The sequence below is a fragment of the Somniosus microcephalus genome, chromosome 3 (assembly GCF_052327205.1).
Source record: "Somniosus microcephalus isolate GS21.2 chromosome 3, FLI_Smic_1.0, whole genome shotgun sequence".
In the NCBI taxonomy this organism is placed as follows: domain Eukaryota; kingdom Metazoa; phylum Chordata; class Chondrichthyes; order Squaliformes; family Somniosidae; genus Somniosus; species Somniosus microcephalus.
Genome location: NC_140989.1, coordinates 160,776,994 through 160,804,375, shown reverse-complemented (window position 1 = coordinate 160,804,375; position 27,382 = coordinate 160,776,994). Strand labels below are relative to the sequence as shown.

Below are 27,382 nucleotides of genomic sequence, written 5' to 3'. Positions count from 1 at the left end.
GTAACAAACAATGACATTCAAGGGGAGTAAAAACCAGTGACACTGAGGGGGAGTAACACACAGTGAAACTGAGGGGGAGTAACAAACAGTAACATTGAGGGGGAGAAACAAACATTGACACTGAGGGGGAGTAACAAACTGTGACACTGAGGCATAGTAACAAACAGTGACACTGAGGGGGAGTAACAAACAGTGACACTGAGGGGGATAACAAAAAGTGCTCCTGAGGGGGAGTAACAAACAGTGCCACTGAGGGGGAGGAACAAACAGTAGCACTGATGGGGAGTAACAAACAGTGACACTGAGGGGGAGTAACAAACAGTGACACTGAGGGGGAGGAACAAACAGTAGCACTGATGCGGAGTAACAAACAGTGACACTGAGGGGGAGTAACAAACAGTGACACTGAGGGGTGTAACAAACTGTGACACTGAGGCGGAGTAACAAACAGTGACACTGAGGGGCAGTAACAAAGAGTGACACTGAGGGGGAGTAACAAAGAGTGACATTGAGGGGAGTAACAAACAGTGACACTGAGTGGGAGTAACACACAGTGCACTGAGGGGGAATAACAAACAGTGACACTGAAGGGGATTAACAAACAGTGAGACGGAGGGGGAGCAACAAACAGTGACACTGAGGGGATTAACAAACAGTGAGACTGAGGGGGAGTAACATGCTGTGACACTGAGGCGGAGTAACAAACAGTGACACTGAGGGGGATAACAAAAAGTGCTCCTGAGGGGGAGTAACAAACAGTGCCACTGAGGGGGAGGAACAAACAGTAGCACTGATGGGGAGTAACAAACAGTGACACTGAGGGGGAGTAACAAACAGTAGCACTGATGCGGAGTAACAAACAGTGACACTGAGGGGGAGTAACAAACAGTGACACTGAGGGGGGTAACAAACTGTGACACTGAGGCGGAGTAACAAACAGTGACACTGAGGGGGAGTAACAAAGAGTGACATTGAGGGGGAGTAACAAACAGTGACACTGAGTGGGAGTAACAAACAGTGACACTGAGGGGGAGTAACAAAGAGTGACATTGAGGGGGAGTAACAAACAGTGACACTGATGGGGAGTAACAAACAGTGACACTGAGGGGGAATAACAAACAGTGACACTGAAGGGGATAAACAAACACTGAGACTGAGGGGGAGTAACAAACAGGGACACTGAGGGGGTTAACAAACAGTAACACTGAGGGGGAGAAACAAACATTGACGCTGAGGGGGAGTAACAAATAGAAAACAGAGTGGGAGTAACAAACAGTGACACTGAGGGGGAGAAACAAACATTGACACTGAGGGGGAGTAGTAAATAGTAACACTGAGGGGGAATAACAAACAGTGACACTAAGGGGGAGTAACAAACTGTGACACTGAGGCATAGTAACAAACAGTGACACTGAGGGGGAGTAACAAACAGTGCCACTGAGGGGGAGTAACACACTATGACACTGAGGCGCAGTAACAAACAGTGCCACTGAGGGGGATAACAAAAAGTGCCACTGAGGGGAAGTAACAAACAGTGCCACTGAGGGGGAGGAACAAACAGTAGCACTGATGGGGAGTAACAAACAGTGACACTGATGGGGAGTAACAAACAGTGACACTGAGGGGGAGTAACAAACAGTGACACTGAGTGGGAGTAACAAACAGTGACACTGAGGGGGAGTAACAAAGAGTGACATTGAGGGGGAGTAACAAACAGTGACACTGAGGGGGAGTAACAAACAGTGACACTGAGGGGAGTAAAAAAGTGACACTGAAGGGGAGTAAAAAAAAGTGAAATGGAGGGGGAGTAACAAACAGTGACACTGAGAGGGAGTAACACACAGTACACTGAGGGGGAATAACAAACAGTGACACTGAAGGGGATTAACAAACACTGAGACTGAGGGGGAGCAACAAACAGTGACACTGAGGGGGGTAACAAACTGTGACACTGAGGCGGAGTAACAAACAGTGACACTGAAGGGGGAGTAACAAACAGGGACACTGAGGGGGTTAACAAACAGTAACACTGAGGGGGAGAAACAAACAGTGACACTGAGGGGGAGTAACAAATAGAAAACAGAGTGGGAGTAACAAACAGTGACACTGAGGGGGAGAAACAAACATTGACACTGAGGGGGAGTAGTAAATAGTAACACTGAGGGGGAATAACAAACAGTGACACTAAGGGGGAGTAACAAACTGTGACACTGAGGCATAGTAACAAACAGTGACACTGAGGGGGGTAACAAACAGTAACACTGAGGGGGAGTAACAAACAGTGACACTGAGGGGGAGTAACACACTGTGACACTGAGGCGCAGTAACAAACAGTGCCACTGAGGGGGATAACAAAAGGTGCCACTGAGGGGAAGTAACAAACAGTGCCACTGAGGGGGAGGAACAAACAGTAGCACTGATGGGGAGTAACAAACAGTGACACTGAGGGGGAGTAACAAACAGTGACACTGAGGGGGAGTAACAAACAGTAGCACTGAGGGGGAGGAACAAACAGTAGCACTGAGGGGGAGTAAAAAAAGTAACACTGAGGGGGAGTCACAAACAGTGACACTGAGGTGGAGAAACAAACAGTGACACTGAGGGGGAGTAACAAACAGTGACACTGAGGGGGAGTAACAAACAGTGACACTGTGGGGAGTAAAAAACAGTGACACTGAGGGAGAGTAAAAAAAGTGAAATGGGGGGGGAGTAACAAACAGTGACACTGAGGGGGAGAAACAAACAGTGGCACTGAGGGAGAGTAACAAATAGTAACACTGAGTTGGAGTAACAAACAGTGACACTGAGGGGGGTAACAAACTGTGACACTGAGGCGGAGTAACAAACAGTGACACTGAGGGGGAGTAACAAACAGTGACACTGAGGGGGAGATCAAACAGTAGCATTGAGGGGGAGTAACAAACAGTGACACTGAGGGGGAGTAACAAACAGTGACACTGAGGGGGTTAACAAACAGTAACACTGAGGGGGAGAAACAAACAGTGACACTGAGGGGGAGTAACAAATAGTAACACTGAGTGGGAGTAACAAACAGTGACGCTGAGGGGGAGTAACAAACAGCACACTGGGGGAGTAACAAACAGTAACACTGAGAGGGAGTATCAAACAGTGCCACTGAGGGGGAGTAACAAACAGTGACACTGAGGGGGAGTAACAAAGAGTGACATTGAGGGGGAGTAACAAACAGTGACAATGAGTGGGAGTAACAAACAGTGATGGTGAGGGGGAGTAACAAACAGTGACACTGAGGGGGAGGAACAAACAGTAGCACTGATGGGGAGTAACAAACAGTGACACTGAGGGGGAGTAACACACAGTACACTGAGGGGGAATAACAAACAGTGACACTGAAGGGGATTAACAAACAGTGAGACTGAGGGGGAGCAACAAACAGTGACACTGAGGGGGGTAACAAACTGCAACACTGAGGCGGAGTAACAAACAGTGACACTGAAGGGGGAGTAACAAACAGGGACACTGAGGGGGTTAACAAACAGTAACACGGAGGGGGAGAAACAAACAGTGACACTGAGGGGGAGTAACAAATAGTAACACTGAGTGGGAGTAACAAACAGTGATGCTGAGGGGGAGTAACAAACAGTAACATTCAAGGTGAGTAAAAAACAGTGACACTGAGGGGGAGTAACAAACAGTGACACTGAGGGGGTTAACAAACAGTAACACTGAGGGGGAGAAACAAACAGTGACACTGAGGGGGAGTAACACATAGTAACACTGAGTGGGAGTAACAAACAGTGACGCTGAGGGGCAGTAACAAACAGTGAAACGGAAGGGGGTAAAAAACTGTGACACTGTGGGGCAGTAACAAACAGTGACTCTGAGGGCGTTAACAAACAGTAACACTGAGGGGGAGAAACAAACAGTGACACTGAGGGGGAGTAACAAATAGAAAACAGAGTGGGAGTAACAAACAGTGACACTGAGGGGGAGAAACAAACATTGACACTGAGGGGGAGTAGTAAATAGTAACACTGAGGGGGAATAACAAACAGTGACACTAAGGGGGAGTAACAAACTGTGACACTGAGGCATAGTAACAAACAGTGACACTGAGGGGGGTAACAAACAGTAACACTGAGGGGGAGTAACAAACAGTGACACTGAGGGGAGTAACACACTGTGACACTGAGGCGCAGTAACAAACAGTGCCACTGAGGGGGATAACAAAAAGTGCCACTGAGGGGAAGTAACAAACAGTGCCACTGAGGGGGAGGAACAAACAGTAGCACTGATGGGGAGTAACAAACAGTGACACTGATGGGGAGTAACAAACAGTGACACTGAGGGGGAGTAACAAACAGTAGCACTGAGGGGGAGGAACAAACAGTAGCACTGAGGGGGAGTAAAAAAAGCAACACTGAGGTGGAGTAGTAAATAGTAACACTGAGGGGGAATAACAAACAGTGACACTAAGGGGGAGTAACAAACTGTGACACTGAGGCATAGTAACAAACAGTGACACTGAGGGGGGTAACAAACAGTAACACTGAGGGGGAGTAACAAACAGTGACACTGAGGGGGAGTAACACACTGTGACACTGAGGCGCAGTAACAAACAGTGCCACTGAGGGGGATAACAAAAAGTGCCACTGAGGGGAAGTAACAAACAGTGCCACTGAGGGGGAGGAACAAACAGTAGCGCTGATGGGGAGTAACAAACAGTGACACTGATGGGGAGTAACAAACAGTGACACTGAGGGGGAGTAACAAACAGTGACACTGAGGGGGAGTAACAAACAGTAGCACTGAGGGGGAGGAACAAACAGCAGCACTGAGGGGGAGTAAAAAAAGTAACACTGAGGGGGAGTCACAAACAGTGACACTGAGGGGGAGAAACAAACAGTGGCACTGAGGGAGAGTAACAAATAGTAACACTGAGTTGGAGTAACAAACAGTGACACTGAAGGGGATTAACAAGCAGTGAGACTGAGGGGGAGTAACAAACAGTGACACAGAGGGGGGTAACAAACTGTGACACTGAGGCGGAGTAACAAACAGTGACACTGAGGGGGAGTAACAAACAGTGACACTGAGGGGGAGATCAAACAGTAGCATTGAGGGGGAGTAACAAACAGTGACACTGAGGTGGAGTAACAAACAGTGACACTGAGGGGGTTAACAAACAGTAACACTGAGGGGGAGAAACAAACAGTGACACTGAGGGGGAGTAACAAACAGTAACACTGAGAGGGAGTATCAAACAGTGCCACTGAGGGGGAGTAACAAACAGTGACACTGAGGGGGAGTAACAAACAGTGACACTGAGGGGGAGTAACAAAGAGTGACATTGAGGGGGAGTAACAAACAGTGACAATGAGTGGGAGTAACAAACAGTGATGGTGAGGGGGAGTAACAAACAGTGACACTGAGGGGGAGGAACAAACAGTAGCACTGATGGGGAGTAACAAACAGTGACACTGAGGGGGAGTAACACACAGTACACTGAGGGGGAATAACAAACAGTGACACTGAAGGGGATTAACAAACAGTGAGACTGAGGGGGAGCAACAAACAGTGACACTGAGGGAGGTAACAAACTGCAACACTGAGGCAGAGTAACAAACAGTGACACTGAAGGGGGAGTAACAAACAGGGACACTGAGGGGGTTAACAAACAGTAACACTGAGGGGGAGAAACAAACAGTGACACTGAGGGGGAGTAACAAATAGTAACACTGAGTGGGAGTAACAAACAGTGACGCTGAGGGGGAGTAACAAACAGTAACATTCAAGGTGAGTAAAAAACAGTGACACTGAGGGGGAGTAACAAACAGTGACACTGAGGGGGTTAACAAACAGTAACACTGAGGGGGAGAAACAAACAGTGACACTGAGGGGGAGTAACACATAGTAACACTGAGTGGGAGTAACAAACAGTGACGCTGAGGGGCAGTAACAAACAGTGAAACGGAAGGGGGTAAAAAACTGTGACACTGTGGGGCAGTAACAAACAGTGACTCTGAGGGCGTTAACAAACAGTAACATTGAGGGGGAGAAACAAACGTTGATACTGAGGGGGAGTAATAAATAGTAACACTGAGGGGGAATAACAAACGGTGACACTGAGGCGTAGTAACAAACAGTGACACTGAGAGGGGTAACAAACAGTAACACTGAGCGGGAGTAACAAACAATGACACTGAGGCGGAGTAACAAACAGTGACACTGAGGGGGATAACAAACAGTGACACTGAGGGGGAGTAACAAACAGTGCAACTGAGGGGGAGTAACAAAAATTGAAACTGAGGGGGAGTAACAAACAGTAACATGAGGGGGAGAAACAAACAGTGACACTGAGGGTGAGTATCAAATAGTAACACTGAGTGGGAGTAACAAACCATGACACTAAGGGGGAGTAACAAATTGTGACACTGAGGCGTAGTAACAAACAGTGACACTGAGGGGGGTAACAAACAGTAACACTGAGGGGGAGTCACAAACCATGACACGGAGGGGGAGTAACAAACAGTAACACTGAGGGATAGTAATTAACAGTGACACTGAGGGGAGTAACATACAGTAACACTGCGGGGGAGTAACAGTGATGTGGAGGGGGAGTAACAAACAGTGACACTGAGAGGGAGGAACACACAGTGACACTGAGGGGGAATAACAGTGAAAGTGAAGGGGATTAACAAACAGTGACACTGAGGGGGAGTAACAAACAGTGACACTGAGGGGGAGTAACAAACAGTGACACTGAGGGGGAGTAACAAACTGTGACACTGAGGGGGAGTAACAAATGGTTACACTGAGGGGGAGTAACAAAGAATGCCACTGAGGGGGAGTAACAAACAGTGACACTGAGGGGAGTAACAATCAGTGACACTGAGGGGGAGTAATAAACAGTGACACTGAGGAAGAGTAACAAAGAGTGACACTGAGGGGGAATAACAAAGAGTAACACTGAGGGGATTAAAAAACAGCATCACTGAAGGGGAGTAACAAAGATTGACAATGAGGGGGAATAAGAAACAGTGACACTGAGAGGGAGTAACAAACAGTAACACTGAGGGGGAGTAAAAAACAGTGACACTGAGGGGAACTACCAGACATTGACACAGAGGGGGAGTAACAAACAGTAACACAGAGGGGGAGTAACAAACAGTAACACTGAGGGGAGTAACAAACAGTAACACTGAGGGGGAGTAACAAACAGTAACACTGAGGGGGAGTAACAAACAGTAACACAGAGAGGAAGTAACAAACAGTAACACTGAGGGGGCGTAACAAACAATCACAGTGAGGGGGAGTAACAAACAGTGACACAGAGGGGGAGTAACAAACAGTGACACTGAGGGGGAGGAACAAACAGTGACACTGAGGGGGGAAACAAACAGTGACACTGAGGGGGCGTAACAAACAGTAACACTGAGGCAGAGTAACAAACAGTAACACTGAGGGGTAGTAACAAACAGTGACACTGAGGGGGAGTAAGAAACAGTAACACTGAGGCGGAGTAACAAACAGTGACACTGAGGGTGGTAACAAACAGTAACACTGAGGGGGAGTAACAAACAGTGACACTGAGGGGGAGTAAGAAACAGTAACACTGCAGGGGAGAAAGAAACAGTAACACTGAGGGGGAGTAACAAACAGTAAGACTGAGGGGAAGTAACAAACCGTGACACTAATGGGGAGTAACAAACTGACACTGAGATGTAGTAACAAACAGTGACACTGAGGGGGAGTAACACACAGTGATACTCAGGGGGAAGAACAAACAGTGACACTGAGAGGGAGAAACAAACAGTGACACTGAGGGGGAGTAACAAACAGTGAGACTGAGGGGGAGTAACAAACAATGACACTGAGGGGGAGTAACAAACAGTAACACTGAGGTTGAGTAACAAACAGTGACACTGAGGGGGATTTCCAAACAGTGACTCTGAGGGGGAGTAACTAAAAGTGACACTGAGGGGGAGTAACAAACAGTGACACTGAGGGGGAGTAACAAACAGGAGCACTGAGGGGGAGTACCAAACAATGACACTGAGGGGAGTAACAAACGGTAAAATTGAGGGGGAGTAACAAAAATTGACACTGAGGGGGAGTAACAAATAGCGACACTGAGGGGGAGTAACAGACAGTAACATTGCGGAGAGGTAACAAACAGTGACACAGAGCGGGAGTAACAAACAGTAACACTGAACAGGAGTAACAAATAGTAACACTGAGGGGGAGTAAAAAACAGTGCCACTGAGGGGGAGTAACAAAAGTTGATACTGAGTGGGAGTAACAAACAGTGACACAGAGGGGGAGGAACAAACAGTAACACTGAGGGGGAGTAACAAACAGGGACACTGACGGGGAGTAACAAATAGTCACACTGAGTGGAAGTAACAAACCATGACACTAAGGGGGAGTAACAAACTGTGACACTGAGGGGGGTAATAAACAGTAACACTGAGGGGGAGGAACAAACCGTGACATGGAGGGGGAGTAACAAACAGTAACACTGAGGGGGAGTAACAAACAGTAACACTGAGAGGGAGTATCAAACAGTGCCACTGCGGGGGAGTAACAAACAGTGACACTGAGGGGGAGTAACAAACAGTGACACTGAGGGGGAGTAACAAAGAGTGACATTGAGGGGGAGTAACAAACAGTGACAATGAGTGGGAGTAACAAACAGTGATGGTGAGGGGGAGTAACAAACAGTGACACTGAGGGGGAGGAACAAACAGTAGCACTGATGGGGAGTAACAAACAGTGACACTGAGGGGGAGTAACACACAGTACACTGAGGGGGAATAACAAACAGTGACACTGAAGGGGATTAACAAACAGTGAGACTGAGGGGGAGCAACAAACAGTGACACTGAGGGGGGTAACAAACTGCAACACTGAGGCAGAGTAACAAACAGTGACACTGAAGGGGGAGTAACAAACAGGGACACTGAGGGGGTTAACAAACAGTAACACTGAGGGGGAGAAACAAACAGTGACACTGAGGGGGAGTAACAAATAGTAACACTGAGTGGGAGTAACAAACAGTGACGCTGAGGGGGAGTAACAAACAGTAACATTCAAGGTGAGTAAAAAACAGTGACACTGAGGGGGAGTAACAAACAGTGACACTGAGGGGGTTAACAAACAGTAACACTGAGGGGGAGAAACAAACAGTGACACTGAGGGGGAGTAACACACAGTACACTGAGGGGGAATAACAAACAGTGACACTGAAGGGGATTAACAAACAGTGAGACTGAGGGGGAGCAACAAACAGTGACACTGAGGGGGGTAACAAACTGCAACACTGAGGCAGAGTAACAAACAGTGACACTGAAGGGGGAGTAACAAACAGGGACACTGAGGGGGTTAACAAACAGTAACACTGAGTGGGAGTAACAAACAGTGACGCTGAGGGGGAGTAACAAACAGTAACATTCAAGGTGAGTAAAAAACAGTGACACTGAGGGGGAGTAACAAACAGTGACACTGAGGGGGTTAACAAACAGTAACACTGAGGGGGAGAAACAAACAGTGACACTGAGGGGGAGTAACACATAGTAACACTGAGTGGGAGTAACAAACAGTGACGCTGAGGGGCAGTAACAAACAGTGAAACGGAAGGGGGTAAAAAACTGTGACACTGTGGGGCAGTAACAAACAGTGACTCTGAGGGCGTTAACAAACAGTAACATTGAGGGGGAGAAACAAACGTTGATACTGAGGGGGAGTAATAAATAGTAACACTGAGGGGGAATAACAAACGGTGACACTGAGGCGTAGTAACAAACAGTGACACTGAGAGGGGTAACAAACAGTAACACTGAGCGGGAGTAACAAACAATGACACTGAGGCGGAGTAACAAACAGTGACACTGAGGGGGATAACAAACAGTGACACTGAGGGGGAGTAACAAACAGTGCAACTGAGGGGGAGTAACAAAAATTGAAACTGAGGGGGAGTAACAAACAGTAACATGAGGGGGAGAAACAAACAGTGACACTGAGGGTGAGTATCAAATAGTAACACTGAGTGGGAGTAACAAACAGTAACACTGAGTGGGAGTAACAAACCATGACACTAAGGGGGAGTAACAAATTGTGACACTGAGGCGTAGTAACAAACAGTGACACTGAGGGGGGTAACAAACAGTAACACTGAGGGGGAGTCACAAACCATGACACGGAGGGGGAGTAACAAACAGTAACACTGAGGGATAGTAATTAACAGTGACACTGAGGGGAGTAACATACAGTAACACTGCGGGGGAGTAACAGTGATGTGGAGGGGGAGTAACAAACAGTGACACTGAGAGGGAGGAACACACAGTGACACTGAGGGGGAATAACAGTGAAAGTGAAGGGGATTAACAAACAGTGACACTGAGGGGGAGTAACAAACAGTGACACTGAGGGGGAGTAACAAACAGTGACACTGAGGGGGAGTAACAAACTGTGACACTGAGGGGGAGTAACAAATGGTTACACTGAGGGGGAGTAACAAAGAATGCCACTGAGGGGGAGTAACAAACAGTGACACTGAGGGGAGTAACAATCAGTGACACTGAGGGGGAGTAATAAACAGTGACACTGAGGAAGAGTAACAAAGAGTGACACTGAGGGGGAATAACAAAGAGTAACACTGAGGGGATTAAAAAACAGCATCACTGAAGGGGAGTAACAAAGATTGACAATGAGGGGGAATAAGAAACAGTGACACTGAGGGGGAGTAAAAAACAGTGACACTGAGGGGAACTACCAGACATTGACACAGAGGGGGAGTAACAAACAGTAACACAGAGGGGGAGTAACAAACAGTAACACTGAGGGGAGTAACAAACAGTAACACTGAGGGGGAGTAACAAACAGTAACACTGAGGGGGAGTAACAAACAGTAACACAGAGAGGAAGTAACAAACAGTAACACTGAGGGGGCGTAACAAACAATCACAGTGAGGGGGAGTAACAAACAGTGACACAGAGGGGGAGTAACAAACAGTGACACTGAGGGGGAGGAACAAACAGTGACACTGAGGGGGGAAACAAACAGTGACACTGAGGGGGCGTAACAAACAGTAACACTGAGGCAGAGTAACAAACAGTAACACTGAGGGGTAGTAACAAACAGTGACACTGAGGGGGAGTAAGAAACAGTAACACTGAGGCAGAGTAACAAACAGTGACACTGAGGCGGAGTAACAGTGACACTGAGGGTGGTAACAAACAGTAACACTGAGGGGGAGTAACAAACAGTGACACTGAGGGGGAGTAAGAAACAGTAACACTGCAGGGGAGAAAGAAACAGTAACACTGAGGGGGAGTAACAAACAGTAAGACTGAGGGGAAGTAACAAACCGTGACACTAATGGGGAGTAACAAACTGACACTGAGATGTAGTAACAAACAGTGACACTGAGGGGGAGTAACACACAGTGATACTCAGGGGGAAGAACAAACAGTGACACTGAGAGGGAGAAACAAACAGTGACACTGAGGGGGAGTAACAAACAGTGAGACTGAGGGGGAGTAACAAACAATGACACTGAGGGGGAGTAACAAACAGTAACAGTGAGGTTGAGTAACAAACAGTGACACTGAGGGGGATTTCCAAACAGTGACTCTGAGGGGGAGTAACTAAAAGTGACACTGAGGGGGAGTAACAAACAGTGACACTGAGGGGGAGTAACAAACAGGAGCACTGAGGGGGAGTACCAAACAATGACACTGAGGGGAGTAACAAACGGTAAAATTGAGGGGGAGTAACAAAAATTGACACTGAGGGGGAGTAACAAATAGCGACACTGAGGGGGAGTAACAGACAGTAACATTGCGGAGAGGTAACAAACAGTGACACAGAGCGGGAGTAACAAACAGTAACACTGAACAGGAGTAACAAATAGTAACACTGAGGGGGAGTAAAAAACAGTGCCACTGAGGGGGAGTAACAAAAGTTGATACTGAGTGGGAGTAACAAACAGTGACACAGAGGGGGAGGAACAAACAGTAACACTGAGGGGGAGTAACAAACAGGGACACTGACGGGGAGTAACAAATAGTCACACTGAGTGGAAGTAACAAACCATGACACTAAGGGGGAGTAACAAACTGTGACACTGAGGGGGGTAACAAACAGTAACACTGAGGGGGAGGAACAAACCGTGACATGGAGGGGGAGTAACAAACAGTAACACTGAGGGGGAGTAATTAACAGTGACACTGAGGGGAGTAACATACAGTAACACTGCGGGGGAGTAACAAACATTGAAATGGAGAGGGAGTAACAAACAGTGACACTGAGGGGGAGTAACACACAGTGACACTGAGGGGGAATAACAAACAGTGAGAGTGAAGGGGATTAACAAAGAGTGACACTGAGGGGGAGTAACAAACAGTAACACTGAGGGGGAGTAACAAACGGTGACACTGAGGGGGAGTAACAAACTGCGACACTGAGGCACAGTAACAAACAGTGACACTGAGGGGGATAACAAACAGTAAAACTGAGGGGGAGTAACAAACAGTGCCACTGAGGGAGAGTAACAAAAATTGACACTGACGGGGAGTAACAAACAATAACACAGAGGGGGAGTAACAAACAGGGACACTGAGGGGGAGTAACAAACTGTGACTCTGAGGGGGTTAACAAACAGTAACACTGAGGGGGAGAAACAAACAGTGACACTGAGGGGGAGTAACTGTCAGGGCGAGGCTGGTTCTGGACCCAAGTGCAGACAGACGAGGCGAGAAACAGGTATGCAGTCTTAAATAAAAGTACTTTACTAGAATCACACAGGTAAACAGTTAGAAACATAGGAGCTCAAGACAAGCTACCACTAGGCAAACGGCTTGTCAAGACTGAGCACAGAAGGAAGAAACCACAGAACTTAAATACAAGCAAAAACAGGTGAAAGCAATAAACCTGATAAAAGGCAGTTAAGTAATAAACACAGGAGAAACTAGTAACAATTAGCAAAGGGAAAAAAAACAAGTGAAGGTGCCATCTAGGGGTTACTGAGGGAACTAACCGGCACCCTCACAGTAACAAATAGTAACACTGAGTGGGAGTAACAAACAATGACACTGAGGGGGAGTAACAAACATTGACACTGAGGTGGAGTAAAAAACAGTGACACTGAGGGGGAGTAACAAACAGTGACACTGAGGTGGAGTAACAAACAGTAAGACTGAGGGGCATAACAAACAGTGACACTGAGGGGGAGTAACAAACATTGACACTGAGGTGGAGTAACAAACTGTGACACTGACGGGGAGCAACAAATGGTGACACTGAGGGGGAGCAAATAACAGTGACACTGAGGGGTAGTTAAAAACAGTGACACTGAGGGGGAGTAACAAAGCGTAACATTGAGGGGAAGTAACAAATGGTAACACTGCGGGGGAGTAACAAACAGTGACATTGAGGGGGGAAACAAACAGTGACACTGAGGGGGAGTAACAAGCAGTGACACTGAGGGGGGAAACAAACAGTGACACTGAGGGGGCGTAACAAACAATAACACTGAGGCGGAGTAACAAACAGTAACACTGAGGGGTAGTAACAAACAGTGACACTGAGGGGGAGTAAGAAACAGTAACACTGAGGCAGAGTAACAAACAGTAACACTGAGGCGGAGTAACAAACAGTGGCACTGAGGGTGGTAACAAACAGTAACACTGAGGGGGAGTAACAAACAGTGACACTGAGGGGGAGTAAGAAACAGTAACACTGCAGGGGAGAAAGAAACAGTAACACTGAGGGGGAGTAACAAACAGTAAGACTGAGGGGAAGTAACAAACAGTGACACTAATGGGGAGTAACAAACTGACACTGAGGTGTAGTAACAAACAGTGACACTGAGGGGGAATAACAAACAGTGACACTGAGGGGAGAAACAAACAGTAACACTGAGGGGGAGTAACAAACAGTGACACTGAGAGGGAGAAACAAACAGTGACACTGAGGGGGAGTAACAAACAGTGACTCTGAGGGGGAGTAACAAACAGTGAGACTGAGGGGGAGTAACAAACAATGACACTGAGGGGGAGTAACAAACAGTAACACTGAGGGGTAGTAACAAACAGTGACACTGAGGGGGAGTAAGAAACAGTAACACTGAGGCAGAGTAACAAACAGTAACACTGAGGCGGAGTAACAAACAGTGGCACTGAGTCTGGTAACAAACAGTAACACTGAGGGGGAGTAACAAACAGTGACACTGAGGGGGAGTAACAAACAGTGACACTGAGGGGGAGTAACAAACAATGACACTGAGGGGGAGTAACAAACAGTAACACTGAGGGTGAGTAACAAACAGTGACACTGAGGGGGATTTCCAAACAATGACACTGAGGGGAGAAACAAACGGTAACATTGAGGGGGAGTAACAAAAATTGACACTGAGGGGGAGTAACAAACAGTGACACTGAGGGGGAGTAACAAACGGTAACATTGAGGGGGAGTGACAAACAGTACACATAAGGGGAGAAACAAACAGTGATACTGACGAGGCGTAACAAACAGTGACACAGAGCGGGAGTAACAAACAGTAACACTGAAGGGGAGTAACAAATAGTAACACTGAGGGGGAGTAAGAAACAGTTACACTGAGGGGGAGTAATTAACAGTGACACGAAGGGGGGTAACAAACTGTCATGCTAAGGGGGAGTAACAAACAGTGACACTGAGGGGGAGTAACAAAAATTGACACTGAGGGGGAGTAACAAACAGTGACACTGAGGGGGAGTAACAAACGGTAACATTGAGGGGGAGTGACAAACAGTACACATAAGGGGAGAAACAAACAGTGATACTGACGAGGCGTAACAAACAGTGACACAGAGCGGGAGTAACAAACAGTAACACTGAAGGGGAGTAACAAATAGTAACACTGAGGGGGAGTAAGAAACAGTTACACTGAGGGGGAGTAATTAACAGTGACACGAAGGGGGGTAACAAACTGTCATGCTAAGGGGGAGTAACAAACAGTGACACTGAGGGGGAGTAACAAACATTGAAACTGAGGGGGAGTAACAAACAGGAGCACTGAGGGGGAGTACCAAACAATGACACTGAGGGGAGTAACAAACGGTAAAATTGAGGGGGAGTAACAAAAATTGACACTGAGGGGGAGTAACAAATAGCGACACTGAGGGGGAGTAACAAACAGTAACACTGAGGAGGAGTAACAAACAGTGACACAGAGCGGGAGTAACAAACAGTAACACTGAAGGGGAGTAACAAATAGTAACACTGAGGGGGAGTAACAAACAGTTACACTGAGGGGGAGTAACAAACAGTGACACGAAGGGGGCAACAAACCGTCAAGCTAAGTGGGAGTAACAAACAGTGACACTGAGGGGAAGTAACAAACAGTGATACTGAGGGGGAGTAACAAAAAGTGACACTGAGGGGGAGTAACAAACAGTGACACTGAGGGGGAGAAACAAACAGTAATACTGAGGGGGACTAACAAAGAGTGACACTGAGGGGGAGTAACAAGCAGTGACAGAGGGGCAGTAACAAACAGTGACACTGAGGGGGAGTAACAAACAGTAACCCTGAGGGGGAGTAACAAACAGTGACACTGATGGGGAGTAACAAACAGTGACACTGAGGGTGAGTAACACACAGTGACACTGAGGGGGAATAACAAACAGTGACACTGAGGTGGATTAGCAAACAGTGACACTGAGGGTGAGTAACAAACAGTGACACTGAGGGGGAGTAACTAAAAGTGACACTGAGGGGGAGTAACAAACAGTGACACTGAGAGGGATTAACAAACAGTGACACTGATGGCAAGTAACAAACAGTGACACTGAGGGTGAGTAACAAACAGTTACACTGAGGGGCAGTAACTAAAAGTGACACTGAGGGGGAGTAACAAACAGTAACACTGAGGGGTGTAACAAACAGTGACACTGAGGGGAGTAACAAACAGTAACACTGAAGGGGTGTAACAAACAGTAATACTGAGGGGGAGTAACAAATAGTAACATTCAAGGGGAGTAACAAACAGTGACACTGATGAGGAGTAACAAACAGTGACACTGAGGGGGAGTAACTAAAAGTGATACTGAGGGGGAGTAACAAACAGTGACACTGAGGGGGAGTAACAAACAATGACACTGAGAGGAGTAACAAACGGTAACATTGAGGGGGAGTAACAAAAATTGACACTGAGGGGGAGTAACAAACAGAAACGCTGAGGGGGAGTAACAAATGGTAACATTGAGGGGGAGTAACAAACAGTACACATAAGGGGAGAAACAAACAGTGATACTGACGAGGCGTAACAAACAGTGACACAGAGTGGGAGTAACAAACAGTAACACTGAAGGGGAGTAACAAATAGTAACACTGAGGGGGAGTAAGAAACAGTTACACTGAGGGGGAGTAATTAACAGTGACACGAAGGGGGGTAACAAACTGTCATGCTAAGGGGGAGTAACAAACAGTGACACTGAGGGGGAGTAACAAACATTGAAACTGAGGTGGAGTAACAAATACTAACACTGAGGGGGAGTAACAAACATTGACACTGAGGGGGAGTAACAAACAGTGGCACTGAGGGGGAGTAACAAAAAGTGACACTGAGGGGGAGTAACAAACAATGACACTGATAGGGAGTAACAAACAGTGACACTGAGAGGGAGTAACAAACAGTGACACTGATGGGGAGTAACAAACAGTGACACTGAGGGTGAGTAACACACAGTGACACTGAGGGGGAATAACAAACAGTGACACTGAGGGGGATTAGCAAACAGTGACACTGAGAGTGAGTAACAAACAGTGACACTGAGGGGGAGTAACTAAAAGTGACTGAGGGGGAGTAACAAACAGTGACACTGAGAGGGAGTAACAAACAGTGACACTGAAAGGGAGTAACAGTGACACTGAGGGTGAGTAACAAACAGTGACACTGAGGGGGAGTAACTAAAAGTGACACTGAGCGGGAGTAACAAGCAGTGACACTGAGGGGGAGTAACAAACAGTAACACTGAGGGTGAGTAACAAACAGTGACACTGAGGGGGAGTAACTAAAAGTGACACTGAGCGGGAGTAACAAGCAGTGACATTGAGGGGCAGTAACAAGCAGTGACACTGAGGGGGAGTAACAAACAGAAACCCTGAGGGGGAGTAACACATAGTGACACTGAGGGGGAGTAATAAACCGTGACACTGACGGTGTGTGCCAAACAGTAATGCTGAGGGGGAGTAACAAACCGTGACACTGAGGGTGAGTAACAAACATTGACACTGAGGGGGAACTAAAAGTGACACCGAGAGGGAGTAACAAACAGTAACACTGAGTGTGAGCAACAGTGACACTGAGGGGAGAAAGAACCAGTAACACTGAGGGGGAGTAACACACAGTGACACTCATTGGGAAGAACAAACAGCGACACTGAGGGGATTACCAAACAGTGACTCTGAGGGGAAGTAACAAACAGTGACACTGAGGGGGAGTAACTAAAAGTGACACTGAGGGGGAGGAACAAACAGTGACACTGAGGGGGAGTATCAAACGGTGACACAGAGGGGAAGTAACAATCAGTGACACTGAGGGGGAGTAACAAACAGTAACACTGAGGAGGAGTAACAAACAGTAACATTCAAGGGGAGTAACAAACAGTGACACTGAGGGGGAGTAACAAACAGTGACACTGAGGGGGAGTAACAAAGAGTGACACTGAGTGGGAGTAACAAACAGTGACACTGAGGGGGATTTCCAAACAGTGACTCTGAGGGGGAGTAACAAACAGGAAAACTGAGGGGGAGTACCAAACAGTTACACTGTGGAGGAGTAACAAACGGTAACATTGAGGGGGAGTAACAAACAGTAACACAGATCGGGAGTAACAAACAGTAACACTGAAGGGGAGTAACAAACAGTTACACTGAGGGGGAGTAACAAACAGTGACACGAAGGGGGGTAACAAACCATCATGCTAAGGGGGAGTAACAAACAGTGACACGGAGGGGCAGTAACAAACATTGAAACTGAGGGGGAGTAACAAATACTAACACTGAGGGGGAGTAACAAACAGTGACACTGAGGGAGAGTAACAAACAGTAACACTAAGGGGGAGTAATAAACAGTGACACTGAGAGGGCATAACAAACAGTGATACTGAGGGGGAGTAACAAACAGTGACACCGAGAGGGAGTAACAAAAAGTGACACTGAGGGGGAGTAACAAACAGTGACACTGAGGGGGAGAAACAAACAGTAATACTGAGGGGGAGCAACAAACAGTGACACTGAGGGGGAGTAACAAACAGTGACACTGAGGGGCAGTAACAAACAGTGACACTGAGGGGGAGTAACAAACAGTGACACTGAGGGGGAGAAACAAACAGTAATACTGAGGGGGAGCAACAAACAGTGACACTGAGGGGCAGTAACAAACAGTGACACTGAGGGGGAGTAACAAACAGTGACACTGAGAGGGAGTAACAAACAGTGACACTGATGGGGAGTAACAAACAGTGACACTGAGGGTGAGTAATACAGTGACACTGAGGGTGAGTAACAAACAGTGACACTGAGCAGGAGTAACTAAAAGTGACACTGAGGGGGAGTAACAAGCAGTGACACTGAGGGGAAGTAACAAACAGGAGCTCTGAGGGGAGTAACCAACAGTGACACTGAGGGGGAGAAACAAACAGTGACACGCAGGGGAGAAACAAACAGTAACACTGAGGGGGAGTAACACACCGTGACACTCAGGGGGAAGAACAAACAGTGACACTCAGGGGGATTACCAAACAGTGACTCTGAGGGGGAGTAACAAACAGTGACACTGAGGGGAGTAACTAAATGTGACACTGAGGGGGAGTAACAAACAGTGACACTGAGGGGGAGTAACAAACAGGAGCACTGAGGGGGAGTACCAAACAGTGACACTGAGGGGGATTAACAAATGCTAACATTGAGGGGGAGTAACAAACAGTGACACTGACGAGGAGTAACAAACAGTGACACTGACGGGGAGTAACAAACAGTGACACAGAGCGGAAGTAACAAACAGTAACACTGAAGGGGAGTAACAAAAAGTAACACTGAGGGGGAGTAACAAAGAGTGACTCGAAGGGGATAACGAACCGTCATGCTAAGGGGGAGTAACAAACAGTGACACTGAGGGGCAGTAACAAACATTGAAACTGAGGGGGAGTAACAAATGCTAACACTGAGGGGGAGTAACAAACAGTGACACTGAGGGGGAGTAACAAACAGTAACACTGAGAGGGAGTAATAAACAGTGACACTGAGAGGGCGTAACAAACAGTGACACTGAGGGGGAGAAACAAACAGTAATACTGAGGGGGAGTAACAAACAGTGACACTGATAGGGAGTAACAAACAGTGACACTGAGGGGGAGTAACAAACAGTGACACTGATAGGGAGTAACAAACAGTGACACTGAGAGGGAGTAACAAACAGTGACACTGATGGGGAGTAACAAACAGTGACACTGAGGGTGAGTAACAAACAGTAACACTGAGGGTGAGTAACAAACAGTAACACTGAGGGGGAATAACAAGCAGTGACACTGAGGGGGAATAACAAACAGTTACACTGAGGGGGATTAGCAAACAGTGACACTGAGGGTGAGTAACAAACAGTGACACTGAGTGGGAGTAACAAGCAGTGACACTGAGGGGGAGTAACAAACAGTAACACTGAGGGGAGTAACAAACAGTGACACAGAGAGGGAGAAACAAACAGTGACACTGAGGGGAGTAACAAACAGTAACACTGAGGGGGAGTAACACATAGTGACACTGAGGGGGAGTAACAAACAGTGACACTGAGGGGGAGTAACAAACAGTGACACTGAGGGGGAGTAACAAACAGTGACACTGAGGGGGAGTAACAAACAGTAACACTGAGGGGGTGTAACAAGTCAGAAGTTTGGCGGTTCAAGTCCCACTCCAGAGACTTAAGGACATAATCTAGGCCGACACTTCCAGTTCAGTACTGATGGAGTGCTGCTCTGTTGGAGGAGCCGTCTTTCAGATAAACTGAGGCCCCGACTGCCCTCTCAGGTGGGCGTAAAAAATCCTTTGGCACTATTCAAAGAAGAACAGGGGAGTTCTCCCTGATGTCATGGCCAATATTTATCCCTGAACCAACACCACCAAAAAAAGTTTATCTGATCATTTTCTCATTGTTGTTAGTGGGAGCTTGCTGTGTGTAAATTGGCTGCCGTGTTTCCTACATTACAACAGTGACTACACTTTAAAAGTACTTAATCTTCTGTAAAGTGCTTTGGGATGTCCTGACGACATGAAAGGCACTATATAAATGCAAGTCATTCTTTCTTTCAGTGAGAACTGAAAAGCTCACGAGCTCTGAATATTGCTTGAAACAATAGCAGTAACAGTAAATCTGTTACAAATCAGTAGCACCTGTAACAGTGTAGTAAGTGGCTTGCCTTTACTCAGCTATGTACACAGTGTTTGTAGTCTTGAAACCATAGTAGTTTATAGCAGAGAATGAGGCCATTCAGCCCATCGTGTCTGTGCCGGCTCCTTGCTGAAGCAATGCAAAACTAATCTGACGGCCCCGCTCTCTCCCCATAGTCCTGTATCAATCCCAAACTAATCTCACTGCCCCGATCTCTCCCCATAGACCTGTATCAATCCCAAACTAATCCCACTGCCCCACTCTCTCTCCGTAGCCCTGTATCAATCCCAAACTAATCCCACTGCCTCACTCTCTCCCCGAAGTCCTGTTTCAATCCAAAACTAATCCCACTGCCCCGCTCTCTCCCCATAGCCCTGTATCAATCCCAAACTAATCCCACTGCCCCGCTCTCTACCCATAGCCCTGTATCACTCCAAAACTAATCCCACTGCCCCGCTCTCTCTCCGTAGCCTTGTATCAATCCCAAACTAATCCCACTGCCCCGCTCTCTCCCCGTAGCCCTGTAGCAATCCAAAACTAATCCCACTGCCCCGCTCTCTCCCCATAGCCCTGTATCAATCCAAAACTAATCTCAATGCCCCGTTCTCTCCCCATGGCCCTGTATCAATCCCAAACTAATCCCACTGCCCCTCTCTCTCCCCATAGCCCTGTATCAATCCCAAACTAATCCCACTGCCCTGCCTTCTCCCCATAGCCCTGTATCAATCCCCAAACTAATCCCACTGCCCCGCTCTCTCCCTGCAGCCCTATATCAATCCAAAACTAATCCCACTGCCCCGCTCTCTCTCCGTAGCCCTGTATCAATCCCCAAACTAATCCCACTGCCCCGCTCTCTCCCCATAGCCCTGTATCAATCCCAAACTAATCGCACTGCCCCGCTCTCTCCCCATAGCCCTGTATCAATCCAAAACTAATCTCAATGCCCCGCTCTCTCCCCATAGCCCTGTATCAATCCCAAACTAATCCCACTGCCCTGCCTTCTCCCCATAGCCCTGTATCAATCCCCAAACTAATCCCACTGCCCCGCTCTCTCCCTGTAGCCCTATATCAATCCAAAACTAATCCCACTACCCCGCTCTCTCTCCATAGCCCTGTATCAATCCCCAAACTAATCCCACCGCCCCGCTCTCTCCGCATAGCCCTGCATCAATCCAAAACTAATCCCACTGCCCCGCTCTCTCCCCATAGCCCTGTATCAATCCAAAACTAATCTCAATGCCCCACTCTCTCCCCATGGCCCTGTATCAATCCCAAACTAATCCCACTGCCCCGCTCTCTCCCCATAGCCCTGTATCAATCTCCAAACTAATCCCACTGCCCCGCTCTCTCCCCATAGCCCTGTATCAATCCCCAAACTAATCCCACTGCCCCGCTCTCTCCCCATAGCCCTGTATCAATCCCAAACTAATCCCACTGCCCTGCCTTCTCCCCATAGCCCTGTATCAATCCCCAAACTAATCCCACTGCCCCGCTCTCTCCCTGTAGCCCTATATCAATCCAAAACTAATCCCACTGCCCCGCTCTCTCTCCGTAGCCCTGTATCAATCCCCAAACTAATCCCACTGCCCCGCTCTCTCCCCATAGCCCTGTATCAATCCAAAACTAATCCCACTGCCCCGCTCTCTCTCCGTAGCCCTGTATCAGTCCCAAACTAATCCCACTGCCCCGCTCTCTCCCCGTAGCCCTGTATCAATCCAAAACTAATCCCACTGCCCCGCTCTCTCCCCATAGCCCTGTATCAATCCAAAACGAATCTCAATGCCCCACTCTCTCCCCATGGCCCTGTATCAATCCCAAACTAATCCCACTGCCCCGCTCTCTCCCCATAGCCCTGTATCAATCCCCAAACTAATCCCACTGCCCCGCTCTCTCCCCATAGCCCTGTATCAATCCCCAAACTAATCCCACTGCCCCGCTCTCTCCCCATAGCCCTGTATCAATCCCAAACTAATCCCACTGCCCTGCCTTCTCCCCATAGCCCTTTATCAATCCCCAAACTAATCCCACTGCCCCGCTCTCTCCCTGTAGCCCTATATCAATCCAAAACTAATCCCACTGCCCCGCTCTCTCTCCGTAGCCCTGTATCAATCCCTAAATTAATCCCACTGCCCCGCTCTCTCCCCATAGCCCTGTATCAATCCCAAACTAATCCCACTGCCCCGCTCTCTCGCCATAGCCCTGTATCAATCCCCAAACTAATCCCACTGCCCCACTCTCCCCCCATAGCCCTGTATCAATCCCAAACTAATCCCACTGCCTCACTCTCTCCCCGAAGTCCTGTTTCAATCCAAAACTAATCCCACTGCCCCGCTCTCTCCCCATAGCCCTGTATCAATCCCAAACTAATCCCACTGCCCCGCTCTCTACCCATAGCCCTGTATCTCTCCAAAACTAATCCCACTGCCCCGCTCTCTCTCCGTAGCCTTGTATCAATCCCAAACTAATCCCACTGCCCCGCTCTCTCCCCGTAGCCCTGTAGCAATCCAAAACTAATCCCACTGCCCCGCTCTCTCCCCATAGCCCTGTATCAATCCAAAACTAATCTCAATGCCCCGCTCTCTCCCCATGGCCCTGTATCAATCCCAAACTAATCCCACTGCCCCTCTCTCTCCCCATAGCCCTGTATCAATCCCAAACTAATCCCACTGCCCTGCCTTCTCCCCATAGCCCTGTATCAATCCCCAAACTAATCCCACTGCCCCGCTCTCTCCCTGTAGCCCTATATCAATCCAAAACTAATCCCACTGCCCCGCTCTCTCTCCGTAGCCCTGTATCAATCCCCAAACTAATCCCACTGCCCCGCTCTCTCCCCATAGCCCTGTATCAATCCCAAACTAATCCCACTGCCCCGCCCTCTCCCCATAGCCCTGTATCAATCCCCAAACTAATCCCACTGCCCCGCTCTCTCCCCGTAGCCCTGTATCAATCCCAAACTAATCCCACTGCCCCACTCTCTCCCCATAGCCCTGTATCAATCCAAAACTAATCCCACTGCCCCGCTCTCTCCCCATAGCCCTGTATCAATCCAAAACTAATCTCACTGCCCCACTCTCTCCCCGTAGCCCTGTATCAATCCCAAACCAATCCCACTGCCCCGCTCTCTCCCCATGGCCCTGTATCAATCCAAAACTAATCCCACTGCCCCGCTCTCTCCCCGTAGCCCTGTATCAATCCCAAGCTAATCCCACTGCCCCGCTCTCTCCCCATGGCCCTGTATCAATCCCAAACTAATCCCACTGCCCCGCTCTCTCCCCATGGCCCTGTATCAATCCAAAACTAATCCCACTGCCACGCTCTCTCCCCGTAGCCCTGTATCAATCTCAACCTAATCTCACTGTCCCACTCATTTCCCAAAGGCCTGTATCAATCTTAAACTAATTCCACTGCCCCGCTCTCTCTGTGCTGAATGTTTTCTTTGGGTGGGTACACAGTGGGATGGATGAGCAACTTTCATGGTAACTACACGTCACGAGAAATACTTTCAACAGAACATCAGTGACTAAAGCCAACCAAGCATGCATGACACTACAGAGATGGTTTGGGGATCTGATTGGTTCCCGGTTTTGGCTGGTTAACTTTGACAGTGTGAAGGAATTGGGATTTGATTGGCCAAAGTTTCACAATCTGAATGTGATGTGCACAAAACGTTTAGTAATTTCGATCAATTCAGCTACACTCGGAACAGACTGAAGAAAGACCGAACAGGCTGGGGCTCTTTTCTCCAGAGGGGTGACCTAATAGAGCACTTCAAAATTATGAAGAGGTTTGATAGGGTAGACATAGGGAAGCTGTTTCCACCTGTGGGGGGAGACCAGAACTAGGGGTCATGAATATAAGATACTCACTAATAAATCCAATAAGGAATTCAAGAGAAACTTCTTTAGCCAGAGAGTGGTGAGAATGTGGAACTCGCTACCACAAGGAGTAGTTGAGGCAAATAACATAGATGCCTTCAAGGGGAAGCTAGATAAATACATGAGGGAGAAAGGAATAGAAGGAATAGGAAGGTGTAGATCAGGTGAGATGAAGTAGGGTGGGCGGAGGCTCGTGTGGAGCCTAAATACCGCCATAGACCAGTTGGGCCAAATAGCCTGTTTCTGTGCTGGAAGTTCTATGCAATTCTATGTAATATACTTGAGTAGAGAGTTCTCCTTACCTTTGAAATGCTGTTCCATTGCTTCCTGGAGTCTGCCTTGTGTTTTGGAGGACAGCTGGTTGACAGTTTCATACTGTTTAATCAGCTCGGTGACTCTGCTGCCCAGTCCCTCCAACTCAGTGGAGTGATACTTGCGACAGAGGCTGTTGAGATTCTCTCGAGCGGAGTCGATCCTGCTCTGCTGGCTGACCAGCTCCAAGTCCAGCTTCTGCAACGGCAAACAAAATAGTCAATAAGACAGGAGAAGCTGACGAGACCCTTGAACGCGGCTGGACTTCCCACCTCTTCATCTTCTCCGTACCTTCACTTTCCTCAGGTCCTTGGTATCCCGGCTGTTGGCGCAAGCGGAGATCGATTGCTCCACCGTACGCAGCCAGTCACTGAGCTTCTCGATGTAACTCTCCATCTGACCCTTCTGGGTACTAAAATCTCTCAGTGTTTCCTTGGCCACCTCAGACACTTCCTGAGCATGATCCAGCTTCTTCTGCGAATCGGTTTCTATTGCCTGTGGGTATAGAATGGTGATCGGTTGAAATATTTAGCGAAACATAGGATCAGGAGGAGGCCATTCAGCTCCTCGAGCCTGCTCTGCCAGTCAATTAGATCATGGCTGATCTGTATCTCAACTCCATTTACCCGCTTTGGTTCCGTATCTCTTGATACCCTTACCCAACAAAAATCGATCGATTTCAGTCTTGGAAGCTTCAATTGTCCCCCAGCATCTACAGCCTTTTGGGGGAGAGAGTTCTAGATTTCCACAACCCTTTGTGTGAAGAGGTGCTTCCTACATTACAACAGTGTCTACACTTCAAAGGTACTTCATTGGCTGTAAAGCACTTTGGGATGTCCCAAGGTCGTGAAAGGTGCTACTATATAAATGCAAGTCTTTCTTTTTCTGACATCGTCCCTGAATGGCCTAGCTTTAATATTAAGGTTATGCCCTCTTGTTCTGGACTCTCCCCCCGTCAGAGGAAACATTTTCCCTCTATCTACCCAGTCAAATCATTTAATCATCTTAAACGCCTCAATTAGACACTCCTTAATCCTCTATACTCAAGGTAGGTCCCCTACTGTGAGAGACTGTGACTGTTGTGAACAAAGGCCCCTGACCACACCCATGAAAGTGACTAAAATACCATCCCTCGCAGGGAGCAGGACCCAGTAAACACACAGCGCACACCTTTAAAATCCTTTCCTGATTGCTCGGTGAGTTCATCCAGTGAACCATAGGGACGTGCAAGGTTCAGCACCGCAGTCCCAGCTCTGCACCCCGCAGCCAGCAGTGCAGCCTTGCAACTTCTATCCTTACGTTTCATTGTAAAACATGAGCAAGAGTGGGGGGGGTGGGGGGGGGGAGAAACGTATAGAAGGCTTTTGCTTACCTGCAGCACAGGCGGTGGCTCCTGGCATTTGGATAACTCCGTCAGTTCACAGACTTTAGAATGTAGACTCTTGACTTTCTCCCCTTTACTTTTGACCTCAGACTGCAAGTCAATAACAGAGAATGAAAGTGTCAGCTGACTAAGGCTCGAATCAAGTCACTGGGAAACTCAGTGTCATGTGAGCTGAAACGCTCTTGAAGGAATATTTTTTAAAAAAGGAGAGTGGCATCAAATTATTTGATTTCAAAAGAGCCGAGTTCAAGGACATGCAAATTTAGTTCAAAGAGGGCCATTGGGGCACAGACAGCAGGGAATTCTGCTGAGGCTCCAGTCAAAGTCAATTCTGACCAAATCTAAACAAATTGAGGGGCAACAGAGACTAACATGGTTTATGAGGGGAGGTAAATAGGTGTTTTACAGATAAGCAGAAGGCGATTCCAAATGCACCCAAGAATAGTGTGGGGCAAATTGTAAAGACGAGTAAAAGGAAAATGGGAAAGATACTGAGAGAACTCAACAGAAGCAGTAAGATTACTGAGAACATATTTCCACTTGTGGGTGAGATCAAAACTAGGGGCCATAAATATAAGATAGTCGCCAATTAATCCAATAAGAAAGTCAGGAGAAACTTCTTTACCCAGAGAGTGGTTGGAATGTGGAACTCACTACCACAAGGAGTGGTTGAGGCGAATAGTATAGATGCCTTTAAGGGGAAGCTAGATAAACACATGAGAGAGAAAGGAATAGAAGGATATACTGATAGGATGAGATGAAGTAGGGTGGGAGGAGGCATAAACACCGGCACAGACCAGTTGGGCCGAATGTCCAGTTTCTGTGTTGTAAAATTGTGTGTAATTCTAAAACATCTCTAGCACCTAGGGCTGGTGAACTAGGAAAGGGCAGAAAATCCTACAGACTCAGTTCAGCTCCATGCCCGAACTTCCATGACACGAAGCTATGCACCAAAAGTGCAAGTTCATACAATCTACGCTAGGCAGTCCAGGTGTCACTTGTGTCTATGTATTGGGAGCTTGGTGGTACCCACAGTTCTGGAGGAGCTGAGTTTATAGCCTGGTGGTCTTTGATGGCACAGACGATATGGAGGAGGGAAGAAGTTGGGTTGGGCATTGTAAAGCAGGGTGCTGTGTGCACAGGGTGATATTCTGCGCAGGATGCAGGCTTGGCTTGTTTCTTTGATCATGGCATTTCCAGGGGTTGGATTTTAACTTGGGGCATTTAATGGCCCGAAGATGGCGTTGTGACTCGTTTACGCTGGAGCGCCGACTCTCGCCACCTCCGAAAGGGCATAACGCCAGCCGAGCCCTTTTAATATGTGAACCAGGGCCTTACGATGTATGTAAAACCCCAATTACCATTTTAGGACAGCGTGCGCCGTGCACACTGCATCCAGT

General features: G+C 47.7%; 1 protein-coding gene across 12 annotated transcripts in view; it reads right to left on the bottom strand.

Moving 5' to 3' along the window:
* Nucleotides 1–27,382, bottom strand: part of syne1b (spectrin repeat containing, nuclear envelope 1b) — an 834,787-nt gene that overhangs the window by 550,735 nt on the left and 256,670 nt on the right. For all 12 annotated transcript variants that reach the window (XM_085981815.1, XM_085981811.1, XM_085981814.1 and 9 more), the window contains 3 exons: nucleotides 25,971–26,072; nucleotides 24,890–25,093; nucleotides 24,589–24,796 (listed from right to left, as the gene is read on the bottom strand). In XM_085981815.1, the coding sequence (XP_085837941.1) occupies nucleotides 24,589–24,796; nucleotides 24,890–25,093; nucleotides 25,971–26,072 (514 nt within the window). The remainder of the gene's footprint in view (nucleotides 1–24,588; nucleotides 24,797–24,889; nucleotides 25,094–25,970; nucleotides 26,073–27,382) is intronic.